This window comes from Artemia sp. Qi Xiang Cuo, chromosome 8 (assembly GCF_049724085.1).
Source record: "Artemia sp. Qi Xiang Cuo chromosome 8, ASM4972408v1, whole genome shotgun sequence".
Taxonomy (NCBI): Eukaryota; Metazoa; Arthropoda; class Branchiopoda; order Anostraca; family Artemiidae; genus Artemia; species Artemia sp. Qi Xiang Cuo.
In genome coordinates, this window is record NC_142801.1 from 55,370,356 (window position 1) to 55,384,883 (window position 14,528).

The 14,528-nt window shown below is 34.6% G+C and overlaps 1 protein-coding gene across 1 annotated transcript in view; it reads right to left on the minus strand.

Moving 5' to 3' along the window:
- The window catches only part of gig (TSC complex subunit tuberin), a 236,097-nt gene that overhangs the window by 12,761 nt on the left and 208,808 nt on the right, over positions 1 to 14,528 (minus strand). Inside the window, exons 23-24 of the mRNA XM_089093612.1 lie at positions 11,694 to 12,054; positions 5,454 to 5,768 (exon numbers count right to left, since the gene is read on the minus strand). Coding sequence (XP_088949738.1) covers positions 5,454 to 5,768; positions 11,694 to 12,054 — 676 coding nt within the window. The remainder of the gene's footprint in view (positions 1 to 5,453; positions 5,769 to 11,693; positions 12,055 to 14,528) is intronic.

Sequence of the window (14,528 nt, forward strand, 5' to 3'; positions counted from 1 at the left end):
GCATCTTTGGGCTCGTCGAGAGAATAGCTTAAGAACAAAGATAATCATTTTTAAGTCGATAGTGAGGACAATTCTTCTCTATGGTGTCGAATCCTGGCCTATCAATGCAGCTCAAGGGCGCTCTCTGGAAGTCTTCGATCACTGTTGCTTGCCTTCAATGTTGCACACCCGGCTTTCAGACCATATCTCTAATGATGAAATCCGCCGATGTTGTTACAACATCGACAGAATCTTAGACGTCATCAAGCTCCACTGGCTCCGCTGGTTTAGATACGCTTTACGTCGCTCACACCATCACCTCATTAAACAAATACTGCTCGCTAAACCCCTATTAACATGGTGTAGAAGATAAGGAGGACAATTTAAAAATTGGTGGACGCTAGTTAAACAAGATTTGGAGCCAGCTGGAGATTTTCGTAGATTTGGCCACATATGGGACAAATACTGGCTGAGGTTCACCGAAGAACTGACACAAGACCACTCATCATGGGAGATCATCATTCAGAAGCTCTGATTAGATGCCGAGTGAGATGGAAACGCCTGGTGCTACTCCAAGTACAAGCAAGTAAGTAAGCAATCCCTTCATATACGGAATAATTTCTGCTCGTTTAGAGTTTTAATATTGCTCCTTGCTTTCAGTTGATTTTTTTTTTTTTTTAATCAATAAGGTAGAACATATGCACCTATTTATTGATTTGGTACCATCGCGGTAAACGAAGCGAAAACTTACGGTACATAAAATATGCCGTACGTAGGGTATTACAATACTTTTTCCAAACTAAACAGTTAGTACCAGAAAGGAAAAAAATGGGTATTTTTGTTTGTTATTTATGTTTTCAAACGAAATGGGTAATTTCGGTAATTTCGAAATGGGTAATTATTTTCATTAATCAGTATTGATTCAGAGTTCAATTAGATAACACCTAGCTAGCTAAGAGGATTATAAATTGAAATCTAGTTTGCTTTGAACTTGACCCAGTTTTCGATATTTGTTAATTCAGTGCCTCTACTTTGCCAAGTTACCTTGTTTGACCGGTTTACTGGCGTGCTGACTACAAGCTTAAGGAATATAGAGAATTGAAGTTACAGCTGCATTTTTTTGAAAAGTGAGGGGTTTAATATTGCCTCCCTTGCGTGTAAGTCTTCGGCTCATGTTTTTCTAAGCTAGATTTTCACCTGAGCAGCTATTATAGCATAAATATTCAACAATGGCGGTGACCCAATCATCGTTTGAAAAAGCAATTAAGGACTTGAAGAACGCCTGATTTTCCTGATTTCTACTAATCAATCTTCGATCAAAGCGCACCAGGCTAGTGTGTCTTCTAAGCTCGATACCGTTATGTCCGACATACAGTCACTTAGGCAAAGCTTAGCAGATAAAGATGCTGAAACAGTAGAACTGCGATCTTCTATCGAAAGCCATCAAGCTGAGCGAGTGAAGCTCGAAAAAAGGTTGCTTGAAATAGAAGTCAAGGATCGTCAGCTGAATTTAATTATTCATGGCCTGCCAAAAGAGTAATCAGGCCAATCTCTCAGCGAAAATATTGAGACGTTATTCAAATAGAAAATAGAGATTGAAAAAGAATATTCCTGTTAAAAAAGTGTACCGCATAAAGAGTGTTAGCCCCATTACAGTTAGAAACAACAAACAAGCTGGAGTATCGCCTGTTCTTATTTTTGTGTGAATGATTCGGACTTGCATATGCTATTGGGGAATTTAGGCAAACTTAAAAGAAGCGGTATGAGAATATGTACTGATCTGCCTCCTTCACTAAATGCCCTAAGTAATGAGCTTTTGGCCAAGGCAAAGCTTTTGGTCAAGCTGTGCAAATATCCAAGTTCACGCGAGTGAAACAATCCGTTGCCAGACTATTGCTGCAAACTTGAAACGATATTGCTGGCCAAAGGTTAACACACGTCAAATGCTAATATCGGTTACATCTTTATATAATGATTTGTCAGATTGATTATGTGTTTTGATTCAGTATATAGTTTATGCTGCTTAAGGATGTGAAGAAGGATAAGTAAAGTGCCCTACTTGAAAAAGAAATGTATTTATCTCGTTGTCTGTGTTCTTTGTTTTTGTTTCCTTCCTTTTTGCTCTTTTCGTTCTTATATGCTTTCTGTTTTTCGTATTTTTTTCTTATTTGCAAATTCCTGATCATCTATTTCTGAGCTCCTAGGCCTAAATTCATTAAAATTGGTTCAGTTTTCTTGCCGTATATCTTTTGTTGCAGAAATTCTACAAGAACGTACTGCCGCACTGTCAGCGTTTGAAACTTCAAAAAGGCTTGACTTTTTACCACTGCGTCATCCCGGCCCACCGCCAAGTGGGGAATATGGGTGAGTAATAATTTTATAATTTGAATGGTGGTGGCTGCGGTGGAACTCACGATAGGTTGAGTGAGTTGAAGGGGAGACCCTTGAATTTATCACAGATTCTTTCATGCATTGATAGAGAGGAAGAAAATATTTATGATTATTTTCTTAAAAAATTTACCCACGAACAAATATCTTTCTCCTGGAATGATTTTGACTAAACCAACATAGAAGTGTCTGAAAACGGTATTTCTAAATTGTTGTGGATTTATGAGTAGTTTAGAAAGCATTTCAACATTACTTCCCGACCATAAGATTGATGTATTTGGTGCATGTGAAACGTTTTTTAAATGAGCAATCTTCTGAGTTAACTCATATAAATGGGTGTAAGTCGTTGTTTAAAAATAGAAAAGGTAGACAGAGAGGAGGGTTGGCTTTTTTTGTAAATGATAGTGTACCGTTAAGAGAAGTGAATGATTAATGATTACCTTTATGAAGAAATGTCATTTGAATTTTTTGCTATTAAGCAAAAATTGTGCGGAATCTAGGGCTGGGAGTAGTTGACTCCTAGATCCTTTCTCCACCAACCCCCTCCTGTATTTTAAAAAACGTCTTTGTATTTTCAATGATTTTTTTTGGGGTGAGGGGCGGGGGATTATCATTTGAAATATAGCCCCCGCTAGATCTTGAAAAGTACATCATAAATTCATGAAATTGGAGACACTGACAGAGATCTGAAATGACCTAGATTTATTTTGGACAGAATGCACTTGATTGGTTGTATTGATATTTTCTCTTGATCCTTTAATCCTCTTTCGTCTAAGGTTTTCTACCCACAAAAAAAAAAGGCATGGAGATCACTCAAAATAGCGCTTTAAGTCCTTCTTAACTTAACTTCTTAACTTAAGTCCTTCGAAAGTGTTATGTTGCGCCCTATACAGCCCGCGAATTCGGCTGCCAAGCAATTCGTAGAAAAGTTTGATGAACTTAGCTCGCTGACGACCCAAAGAAAATATAAGTTAATGATGATGGGTGACCTTAACATTGATATTAGTAATGTACATGGGGATGAGAATTCAATGCTTTCAATAATGTTGCCATTGAATTTCTAACGAGTTGTATGTCCGCGGTTTTATTTCCAACATGCCGGATCCTAACGAGAGTCATGGAGTCATCAGCGTCGTTAATTGACAATATTTTCACAAATTTTGAGACACTGGGTTGTAACGTTATAGTTGAAGATACTTCTGATCATTTTATGATCCTGTATGACCTTCAAACCGGAAGGTATAGATGGCTCGTCAACAAGTCTGCGCGTGTTTTAACCCTGTATAAGGGTGATGATGTGAAAGATCCAACAAACTACAGGCCAATCTCGATCCTATCTTCATTCGCAAAAGTAGTTGAACGATGTCTACCGCATAGTGAAGTTTTTTTGATAAGAGGGGGTGTGTTTAATGACCTTCAGTTTGGGCTTAAGAAAGGTTATAGCACTGAACATACAATTGTGACACTCAAACAGTTTATACACGATACTTTGGATAAAAAAGAAATTCCGGCTACTATAATCATCGATATAAAAAGCGTTCGATACTATTTGTCATGCAATTTTGCTTCGTAAACTGGACAATTATCGTGTACACGGACCTGAAAATTCTCTGTTTGAATCATATTTAACTAGGCGCAGTCAGTTTGTGGATGGTGGAAATGCTACCTCTTCACTACTTCACTACTGGTCAAGTCAGCATTCCTCAGGGGTCCATAATTGGACCTCTACCCTTTCTTATTTATATTAACGACATCAGCAGGGCGCTGGAAGATCTCGGGCTAAACGTCCTATTCCCTGACGATACGGCGTGCACAGTGTGCGGTGCTGATGAAATGTCGCTTAAGAAGAATATGTTGGCAACTTTCGAGAGGATAGAAACTTGGTTTAGTGCAAATAAATTATCTGTTAATATGTCAAAAACTAAGTACATAATTTTCTCTCGTACTGACCAGTCACTACCTAAACTTAGTAGATTACTTATTATTGAATCTGCCTATTTAGAGCGTGTATCTACTATGAGATATTTAGGTGTGTAAGTTGATCAGAATATGAGTTGAAAGGAACACATTGCTAAATTGCGGACGAAGTTGAGAAGAAATGTTGGAATATTGCGCCATTTAAATTTTTTTCTATCTTTTCATGCTACAAGATCGGTATATTTTTCCCTAGTCCATTCTTATCTGAGTTATTGTCCCCTTTTCCTGAATGCGTTTAAAACTCATATAAAACCACTTCGCTGCTGACTTGGGGTGATGCTTCGTAAGTTATACATTATTTTTCGTTTTATTTATTTACAAAAGAGTGTGATTGTGTGCAAATACAGTAGTATATTATTTTTATTTTTTCTTATTTGTTATTGGTTGGCCGGTAACAGGAGCTAGACTCTCAGCCGGGCATACCCATATTGTAGTTGTATTTAGTTTGTAAATAAAAAGACACTGATTCTGAATTGGATTCTCGAACACATCTACGATTTAGACCTTACAGTAAAATATGAGAATTTTTTTTTTTTACGAACAAATAAACTTTCAAACGGGGATAAATCTATTTATTTAGACAGTGAAAAAACAGGTACATAAGTCCACATATTTCGATCACATATACAGCGACCGTCTTCAGTAGAAATACTATTTCTACTGAAGAAGGTCGCTGTATATGTGATCAAAATATCTGGACTTTTGTACCTGTATTTCCACTGTCTAAATAAATGGATTAATCCCCATTTGAAAGTTTATTTATTCGTCTTAGAACGGCAGTGTGGTCTAAGAAAACAACACCTAATTTAAAGGTGTTATGTCGAAATTTTTTTTACTAAAGGACTTGGAAGTTTTAAATAGAAGAGCTGTCACAAGTTATAAGTATCTATAAGAAAACTTTAAAACCAATGACGAAGAAGAGAAATTGATAGAAGAATAGAGAGAAGGAACGAGGAAAGAAGAAGAAAAGAAGATGGCCCTATTATGCATCGGTCTGGCAATGCTGAACTGGAGTAGCGTCAATTCAGGTTACATGACCAAAACGCCATGTTCTGCAGAAATATTCTTGGAAAATAAAAATTGAAATTTTAATATTTTCGTAAACTTACATTTGCGTGTACAGCGAGCTGACGCACAAACAACGCCAAATTGATATCAGAAATGAGAGTCTTCTCTTGAGCATAATACTGCATTTCAGCTACTTCTGGCCTTCCTTTAATAAACGCGTAATTGGTGCCCATTTCTAGTGGTTCTACAACGACGCAGGCGTGAGTAAACTGACACCGAATTGTAGAAATATCGTAATCTTCACCACTATTGTTGTAGACAATTGTAACAAAGTTATTACCAATGTGTCGTTTCTTGTCGTTGCATTTGGGGTCTTTTGCTTTGTTGGGCATCAGTGTAGCAACGTGAAATACAACCTACATCATGTTAATGTACAATTAATTATAAGAAGGCGTAGCTAATAAATGGACCTTGGCACTAAACAATCATAACTAACACGTTTCGTGTGAAAAAAAATCTTTTAATGTTTACATTTTTATAACTTTAAGATATCAAAATTGATTAAGATTTTAAGAAATCAATATCAGCATATTATGTTTAAGAGGTAATTACTTGGCAAAAAAAAAAAAACAAAAAGAAAAAAAAAAAAAAAAAACTGTCGTCCTAATCCAGCAATTGAGAGAAATGTGCACGTGAACGAGGCTTTTACCTTACCCATCTATCCAACTACCTAGGACCAAACAGTATACCCGAACCGTCAACCAAATAGAAATGTCCAAGTCCATACAAAGTCGTCATCAATAAATGTAAGTCGTTGTAAATTTACAAGCAAAAGCACCTTAAATCTAGCAAAATATTTCCAAGTAGAACCTTCCATTTAGGGCTCATCAGAAGAAATACCACCTGCCTTAACGGGTTTCGAGGCTTTACTTTCTTTACCCGGCACGGTGGAGCCTCTACCATAAGATCTATATGGTAACCCTATGTCAGGTAAAACATGTGAAATACATGCATACTAGTCAAGCTATTAAAAATTACATACAACAAGTGTTTCAATGTTTCCTTAATAAAATCCCAGAGGTCACTGACAGAGACCATTCTGGAACAAATGAAGACATGTCCATATGTATCTTTTATTGGTATCTGGAACCAATTACCAATTTAAAGATCCTCAAGCTTGTTTGAAAACCACTACAAACTCAAACTTCCAAAAAAGAAAAGCGCAAGAGAAATTATATGAAAATATCATTCAGTATTTCTTTATAATTTTTTGTATATTTAGTTAAAAGTTCATGATACATAAAACAAAATTTTTTGAATTGCCAACTAATTTTTTTGGCAGAAAAACCTCTTAAGATCAGTTTTTCGCTCAGCTTTTTACATCTATTTTTAAAATCTGTGTAATTACTGCATATTTTTGCATACCTAAATAATTGGGAATAATAAGCCGAATAAGTAATATTTTAATGTATATTACTTTCAAGGAATGGAAAATTAATTACTTCAAAATTAAAATCATCCGTTTTATTATATAATTTAAAACTAATTTATTATTATTTAAAATATTAATATTTAAATCTAAGAAATGGTCGGAGTGTCCCATCCCATAGCTAGGCTCAAGAATTAACTCTTGTGGATAAATATTTTTTGAAACCTCAATAAACTCTGCACAATTTATTACTAAGAGATCGTCCAGATATCTTTTATTATTTGAAAGGTTATATTTTACATTGCTTGGGCTATTTTTATTTATCATATATTCGTATTCTAATTGACTTAAAAACAGGTCTGCTATGAATGGACTCGCATTCCCACCCATAGGAATACCTACAGTTTGTTTATATAAATTCCCATTAAATCTTATAAATGTATTAAATAGAACAAATTCCAATAAATCGCATACCATATCCAAGCTATAACATCTTGAATTAATAGTACTTCTAAAGAAATTCGTCCATCGGGCTTTTTTATTAAAAGTAGCAATTTTTAAAAATCCGATATTAGACAAAAGAAAAGATTTCTTTATCACCATTTTCAATTTTTCGAATACTAAATTTATTGACAAATTTGTATACAGAGTAGTAAAATCAAATGAATCGAATCTTTTAGCTGAAACATATGTATATTAAACTGACGATGGACATTTTTTTCAGTAAATTCATTTGAATCTTTTTCAGTAAAGTACAAATTATATTCTGGCTTTTAGAAAGCATAGGGGTTTAGAACCCTACTCATATTAGTTTCTGCTAGTTTTGAGTTTGAATCTTTTATTTATTGTCATTTATGTTTCTTCTGGGTTTCATTTATTTATTGATACCGATTTGTGGTAGATGTATGCTTGGTAGATTATTTGATTCTATTTTTGTACATTTTTGGTTGAATGGCGTTCTTTACTTTTTTTTTGAAAAACTTATTTTGTGGAAAAAGTTTTTTCAATTAATGAAATGAATGGTCGTATTAAATTCAGATGTTTCTCATTTGATTTTTAATTGGCAGTTATAGTGCCCTTTTTAGGAATCAAAGTGATTTGAGAGACCCCCCCCCCCACGCCCACATTTTCCATAACAAACATACAAAGTTTTGAGACATCATTTTTTCAGCATTGTTGAAAATTCCAGTATTATGTGTTTGGGGGATGTAGCCCCCCCCCCCCCCGAGGCCTTAGGGCAAGGGCTGCAAGTTATGCAATTTGTTCATTGTTTACATATAATATTTATGTATACATGTTTGACTTCTACTTTCCCAAAATGCGAAGGGCATTAAGATGAGTCTTCCAGGGAATGCTGAAGGGAGTGTTGAACTAAGTCATACCCTGTTATGTGTATATGGCTTGTAAAAAGGATGTAGGTCGGCAATGACTGATTTTATTAATCTGGAATTTTCAGGAAATGATAAGGGAGATGATCAATTGACCAAAAAGACAATATTTACACGCAACTACTACTACAACTACTACTGCTTCTACTGCTACCACAAGTACTACTAAGGCTGAGGATATTGAAAAAGATATCTGAGGAGCCTTGGAGGGGAAATTTGAACTAAATCAAAACATACTATGTATATACAGATCGCTGATACGGGCGTACTAGCAATATTTTTGGAACGGCTTATCATACCAACAGGAAACTTGAGGGGCATCATGAGTGGGATGTTCAGTAGACCAAAATGCAAAATGTACCTGTTACTACTGCTGTTAATCCTGCTGCTACTACTGTTACTACCAATATTTATATACTATTACTGCTGCTGCTGTTCCCACTACTACCACTACTACTATGATACTAGTACAATTAAGGCTACACGTATGAAGGTGAAAATTTGACAGAATATTGAGGGGGAATTTGAACTGAATCCAAACCCACTATGCACATACAGATTGTCAAAAGGGCATATCTCAAGAATTAATTACGGCATTAAGTTGAAACTTTCGGAGATTACTTAAAAGGGCAGATCAATTGACAAAAAGGTAATATATACATACCACTACTAAAACTAATACCACTGCTACTTTTACTTATGCTACTACTGCTATTACACTACTCCAACTGCATATTTCAGTAGCAAAAAATTGTAAAGCTTAGAGTATTAAGGCGAAAAGGGCGTCAAAAGGGTGTCTAAAGCACACATCAACAATATTTTTGGAGCGGCTTAACGTGTCAAGGTGAAACCTCCGGGACATCAAGAACTGACCAAAAGACAATATGCACATGCTACTACCGCAAATAATACTGCTGCTACTACTACTGAAACTACTGTTATTATAGTACCATTAAGGCTAAGTCTATGAAAGTAAAAATTGAGAGAATATTGATGGCAAATTCGAACTAGCAAAAGAGACTATGTGCATTTAGATTGTCAAAACAGCGTATCTGAAGAATTGATTTGTGCATTAAATGGGAACTCTCAGAGGATACTTAAAGGGAAAGATCAATTGACCAAATCCATTGACCATTACTATTACTTCAATTACTACTTCTATCACAACTACTTGTAAGGTTAAGGGCATTAAGAGGAAACTTTCAAAACGTATATTAATATACAGGTTATCAAAAGAGCAAATCGACAATATCATAGCAATAGCTAATTGTATTAATTTGAGTTGTTATACTACTGCTATGATTACTATTACAACTATGCCTAATGGTGTGCAGGTGAAATTTTCAGAGAATATTTCTGAAAATTTCTGTTGTACTGATGAAAACCTGCCATCCGTATGTAGCTTGTCAAAAGGACGTATCAGCAATATTTTTGGAACAGTTTCGTGTGTGAAATTAAAACTTACAATGCTTGTTGGGGGGTGGGGGGTGTTGAACTACTCAAAAGACGATATTTGCATCATAGTACTACTGCTTCTACTCCTACAACTACTTCTACTACTACTATTATTATTATTGCTACTACTGCTACTGCTATTAAAGCTAAGCATACTACTATTAGCTCTACTCCTACTACTACTACTACTACTACTATAACTCCTGGTGCTACTACTACTAATAATAATAAACCTAAAGGTATTAAGGCGAAAATTTTGGGCAATATTGAAGCTGTATTGAAATAAATCGAAACACACTATGCGTATATAGGTTATCAAGAGGACGTATCAGCAATGCTCCATGACCGGTTAATGGTATTAAGTTAAAAATTTCATCGTGTGTTGAAGGGGATGTTGAAAAAAGCTGCTATGTGCATACTGCTACTACAACTACAACAACTACAGCTACTACAACAACTATACTGCTACTACTACTACTACTACAACTACTACTACTACACAAGTTAAGGGTATTAAGGTGAAGCTTTCAAGGAATATTTAAGCGGATCCTGAACTAAATTAAAACAAATAACGACTTACATTAAGTTGAAACGCTTAGGGGGAGTTTCAATTAAACGAAAAAACTATACGCATACAAGTATTAAAAGGGCATATAAGCAATATCATAGGCAGCGCTGCTCTATCATAGCAAGTAATATTATTGATATTCCAAGCAGTTAATTTTGTTGCAAAATCAAAGTTCTAGTACCCTTTTTAAGAGTCAAAAGTGATTGGAGGGCAATCAGCCCTCCTCTTTAGCTCATAATTTTCTAACACTTCCAGTCAAAATTTAAGATAGCTATTTTGTTCAGCATGGCTGAACAGTCACTGTATATCTAGGATAACTGTATCTCTAGGGCAATTGCGTAAGTCAATCCCCCAAAGTTATGCAATTTTCCCAATATGTTTAAAAACTAAATATTGCCCTAAGATTAAATCAAAAAGCACTGTGTGAATGCTGATTGCCAATAAGACATTTCAGCAGTATCCCAGGACGACTGAGGGTATTATGTTCTAACTTTTGGGGCTACCTCTATTACTACTTCTGCTCTTAAAATTTAACTAAATCAAAAGAGGTGAAGTGTATCCAAGCTGTCAAAGAGCATAGATAGACTTTTATTTGCGAATGGTATCAAGTTTTCTATTTCAGGTCAACTAGAGAAGGTATAAAACTAAATTAAACACTAATATTGGTGTCCAGAATTTTAAATGGGTGTATGTTGTTAAAAATTTTGGATAAAGTTTTTCCAGCATACAAATAGCTGGCCAAACTATAAATTCTAAAAGAAAAACAGAAAAGATTTAAACTATTATTTTCTTTTTTCCTGAAAAGGCTCTGTCAATATAAAACGAATTGAAATGACCAAAAGTAAAATCAAATAATCTACCAAGCGTAAAACTACCACAAATCAGGATTGATAAATAAGTGAAACCCAAAACGAACGGATATTACAATAAACAACTGAGTCAAACTCAATGCGAGCAGAAATTAACATGAGTAGGGCTCAAAACCCTTGTGCCTTGCAATGGTCAGAACACAATTTACAGTTTACTAATTTTTTTTTTTAATGTTTTCACTTTTATAACTTTAATAAATAAAATATTCTTAACATTTTAAGGAATAAACATCAGCATATGTATATTTAACTGACAATGCACATTCATTTGTATTTTTTTTTCCGTAAAGTGCAAATTATGTTCTGGTCTTGGGAAGGCATTCCCATTCCCAACTGAATGAGCCAACCACTCCTTATACATGCACTGGCCGAAAAAAAGAGCCACATTACTTTAAAAAGTGATTTTGACGGATTTAATTCCAAGAAAAAACCGAAGGAACTAATTTTACGGATCATATGACATAAGAAAAAAAAAAGTCTTGATCAGACATACATGGGGCTCTTACCAAGAATTTTTTTTTTTAAGAATAGAAAAAAGAATGACACTTTTGTGTCACACTTTTTTATATTTGTATATGATGAAAAAATATAACAAGGAAGGCGATAGAATATTAAAAAAAGAAGAATCAAACCTGGACAATTCCATCATTCCATGTGTAAGTAAAATCACCATCGTTTCCATCGGTATCCAATCCACCCAGAAACACTGCCGCACTATCAGTACTTTTCAGCCTTATAAGAGACCCTAGGCCCCTCAAAAATTCCTGATATCTTGCAGAGCCATATTTATTAGACAAAATTTCAGTTTCATCTTTGGCTTGACTGGAACCAACATAGATAACACCAATTTTATGTGTTTCATAGCATGATGTTTTATCCAAGTTTCTAATGCTTAGTTCAATATCACTACGTTCAGGACCAACAAGTATCGGTGGGTCCACATCTTCACCCGTTTCTATAGCTCTGAGGTAGTACAGTTGCAAAAACAAAAAACTAAAAAGAAGATTAAGATGGTTTATTTTCACTTGAAGATTAGAGGTCAATCATATAAAAAATATGATTATGTACTCTGACTATGTAAGTTTATATGTATGTAGGTTGTCTATATAACTTAATATGTATATAACATAGACTAAGTTAGTTAGTAAGTAAGTTCTATAAGTCCTATGTACGTAAGTTATACTATAACTATGTAAAGTTAGAGTATCATATATAAAATGACGATTAATAGGTTTTGTAACAATAATTGTTTTATGCTGTTGGTATTTGCGCTTACCCTTTTGTTGTTGTTTGAAGAATTTTTATTTTGCACTTCTTTTTTTTTTTACTTTTGTTGCGCTCCATCTGTTTTTAACTACTACTACAATTAACAACTCACCATTGCACCAAGCCACCTGTGGCAAACACAGCTACGCACACTCCTCCTCCATCCCAATCAACTCAAAGCCTCCCTTTTTACACCCTCCAGGGAAGTTCCCATTTCCCTTAAATCTTTCTTTATGACATCCTCCCACCCCAACCCTGGACAATCTATTTTTCTTGTTTTTGACTGATAGGTAGCAAATGCATCCTTTCTTTCATAGTACAGTTAGCTCCCCCACAATAGGTTTCACTCTAAAAATCCCACACAAATTTAATTTAAAATACCATGCTGTTCAAAACCCAAGGGCTAACCTAAGACATTCTTATAAAAGAAGGTATCATGCGAGGGATATTCTATAAGTGGTCCTTTTATATACTGGTCCCATTTGCACATTGTACTGGTTTTGTATTGTATTTGCAGATTGGTCCCAATTGTATCTGCATTGAAGACAGGATATTCGAACAAAACATGTTTCACCGCACCCAATTCAAAATTTCATTCACGCTTCCTTTCAAAATTTCCGTAAATATGTTTCCATAAGTGGTATACCGGATAAATACAGTAAAGTAATTAGTATTATGTACGAGAATAACATTGCTGCGATTAAGGTAAAAAATGAGAGCTAGGTTTACTTAGAACCAACTTGAAATTTTCAGAAATTGGCCGTATTTTTGCTTTTTTACTTTTTTTTATTGATGTTGAAATAGATGGGGAAAGATTATTCTTAAAACATGGCGTAGTCTCAAATATGTACACAAATATATCTGTTTTACCCTTTTGACCAATGTGGTTCATTTATTTTCAAAAAAAAAAAAAAAAAAAAAAAAAAAGAAAAAAAAACTTAAGTTGTCCTCAACGGTTTTCTGATTTTGATGAGTATGAGTTGATGTCGTTATTTGTTGGCTGGATGTTCCTTGCACTAGAAAATCACAAGAAAAAAAATCCATTGGTTATAGACACGAAAATACTTGTTCTTAAAGAGATCACTCCGAGTTGAGTAGAAGACAATGAGGAAGAAAAAGAACTTTTAGTATTAACTAAATCAATTCAAGATGGTCCTAAAATGCCTAATATGCCTACTGTCAAAAAAATACAAACGGAAGTGTTCACCAGAGCCTGGAAAGGCTAGATCAATTCTAACAACCGATATTGCTGCAGAGGAAGTTTTCATGCAGTAGAAGAGTATTGCCAAATATCACTACTGTGGAGAAGATCATTAAAACGCTCAACCAGGGAATATTCAGTTACCCAAAAGAATATAAGTCTTAAAACAGCGCTCTTAGAGTCAGAGTAGAAGTCAGTAATTCCACCCGAGAGAACAAAAGGCACCGCTGATAGTAAGAAAAGCCCACCCTCTAGCAGAAGAGACAAAAATAACCTTTAGACGTTGAAGATAGCTAATCTGTTTGAGGATACGACTGACTAAGATGTCCAGAAAATATTTGGAAGATTTGAGATATGGAAGATTAAGAATATGGCTAGGCTCTTTTTCGTTAAAAAAGATCAACCGGCAGATATAGAAGTCTGTGACCTACAAGTAAAGAAAGAACGTGGAAAATGCTCTGTAAGCCTTGGAAGATCATAAATACGATCACATTATCCTGCGGATTGAATTGCCCTTTTCAAAGGAGATAAGACTCTAACCCTCGGTTTTTTTCCCTTTTTTTTTATGTTGTTAACTTTTATTTCTTTATTTCTCAAAGAAATTAAAAATCACACCGAAAGTAAAGGTATTAGATCCTGCAATGGGTGAATATATGATTCCTAATGAATAATTAAGTCAAACTAAAAAAGAATAGTAATTAGCACAAACAAGAATGACGCTATGCTAACGTTAAAGCTGTTTACTGTTTACTGTTTATTTGATTAATTCAACATAACAAAAAACATATACCCCAAACAAAGAGCAAAGATCGTAAAATTGGGTAAAAAACAAAAAAAAAAACAAAACAAAAAAAACATTTTATAAACATAACAAAAAAGAGAAAGAAAAAAAAAAACCTGGTTAAAGAAAAAAACAAAAAACATAACAAACATAAAGAAAACAAACGCTGGACAAGTGAGGCACGGAAGGCTATCCCAACATGGGTAACAAATATAAACA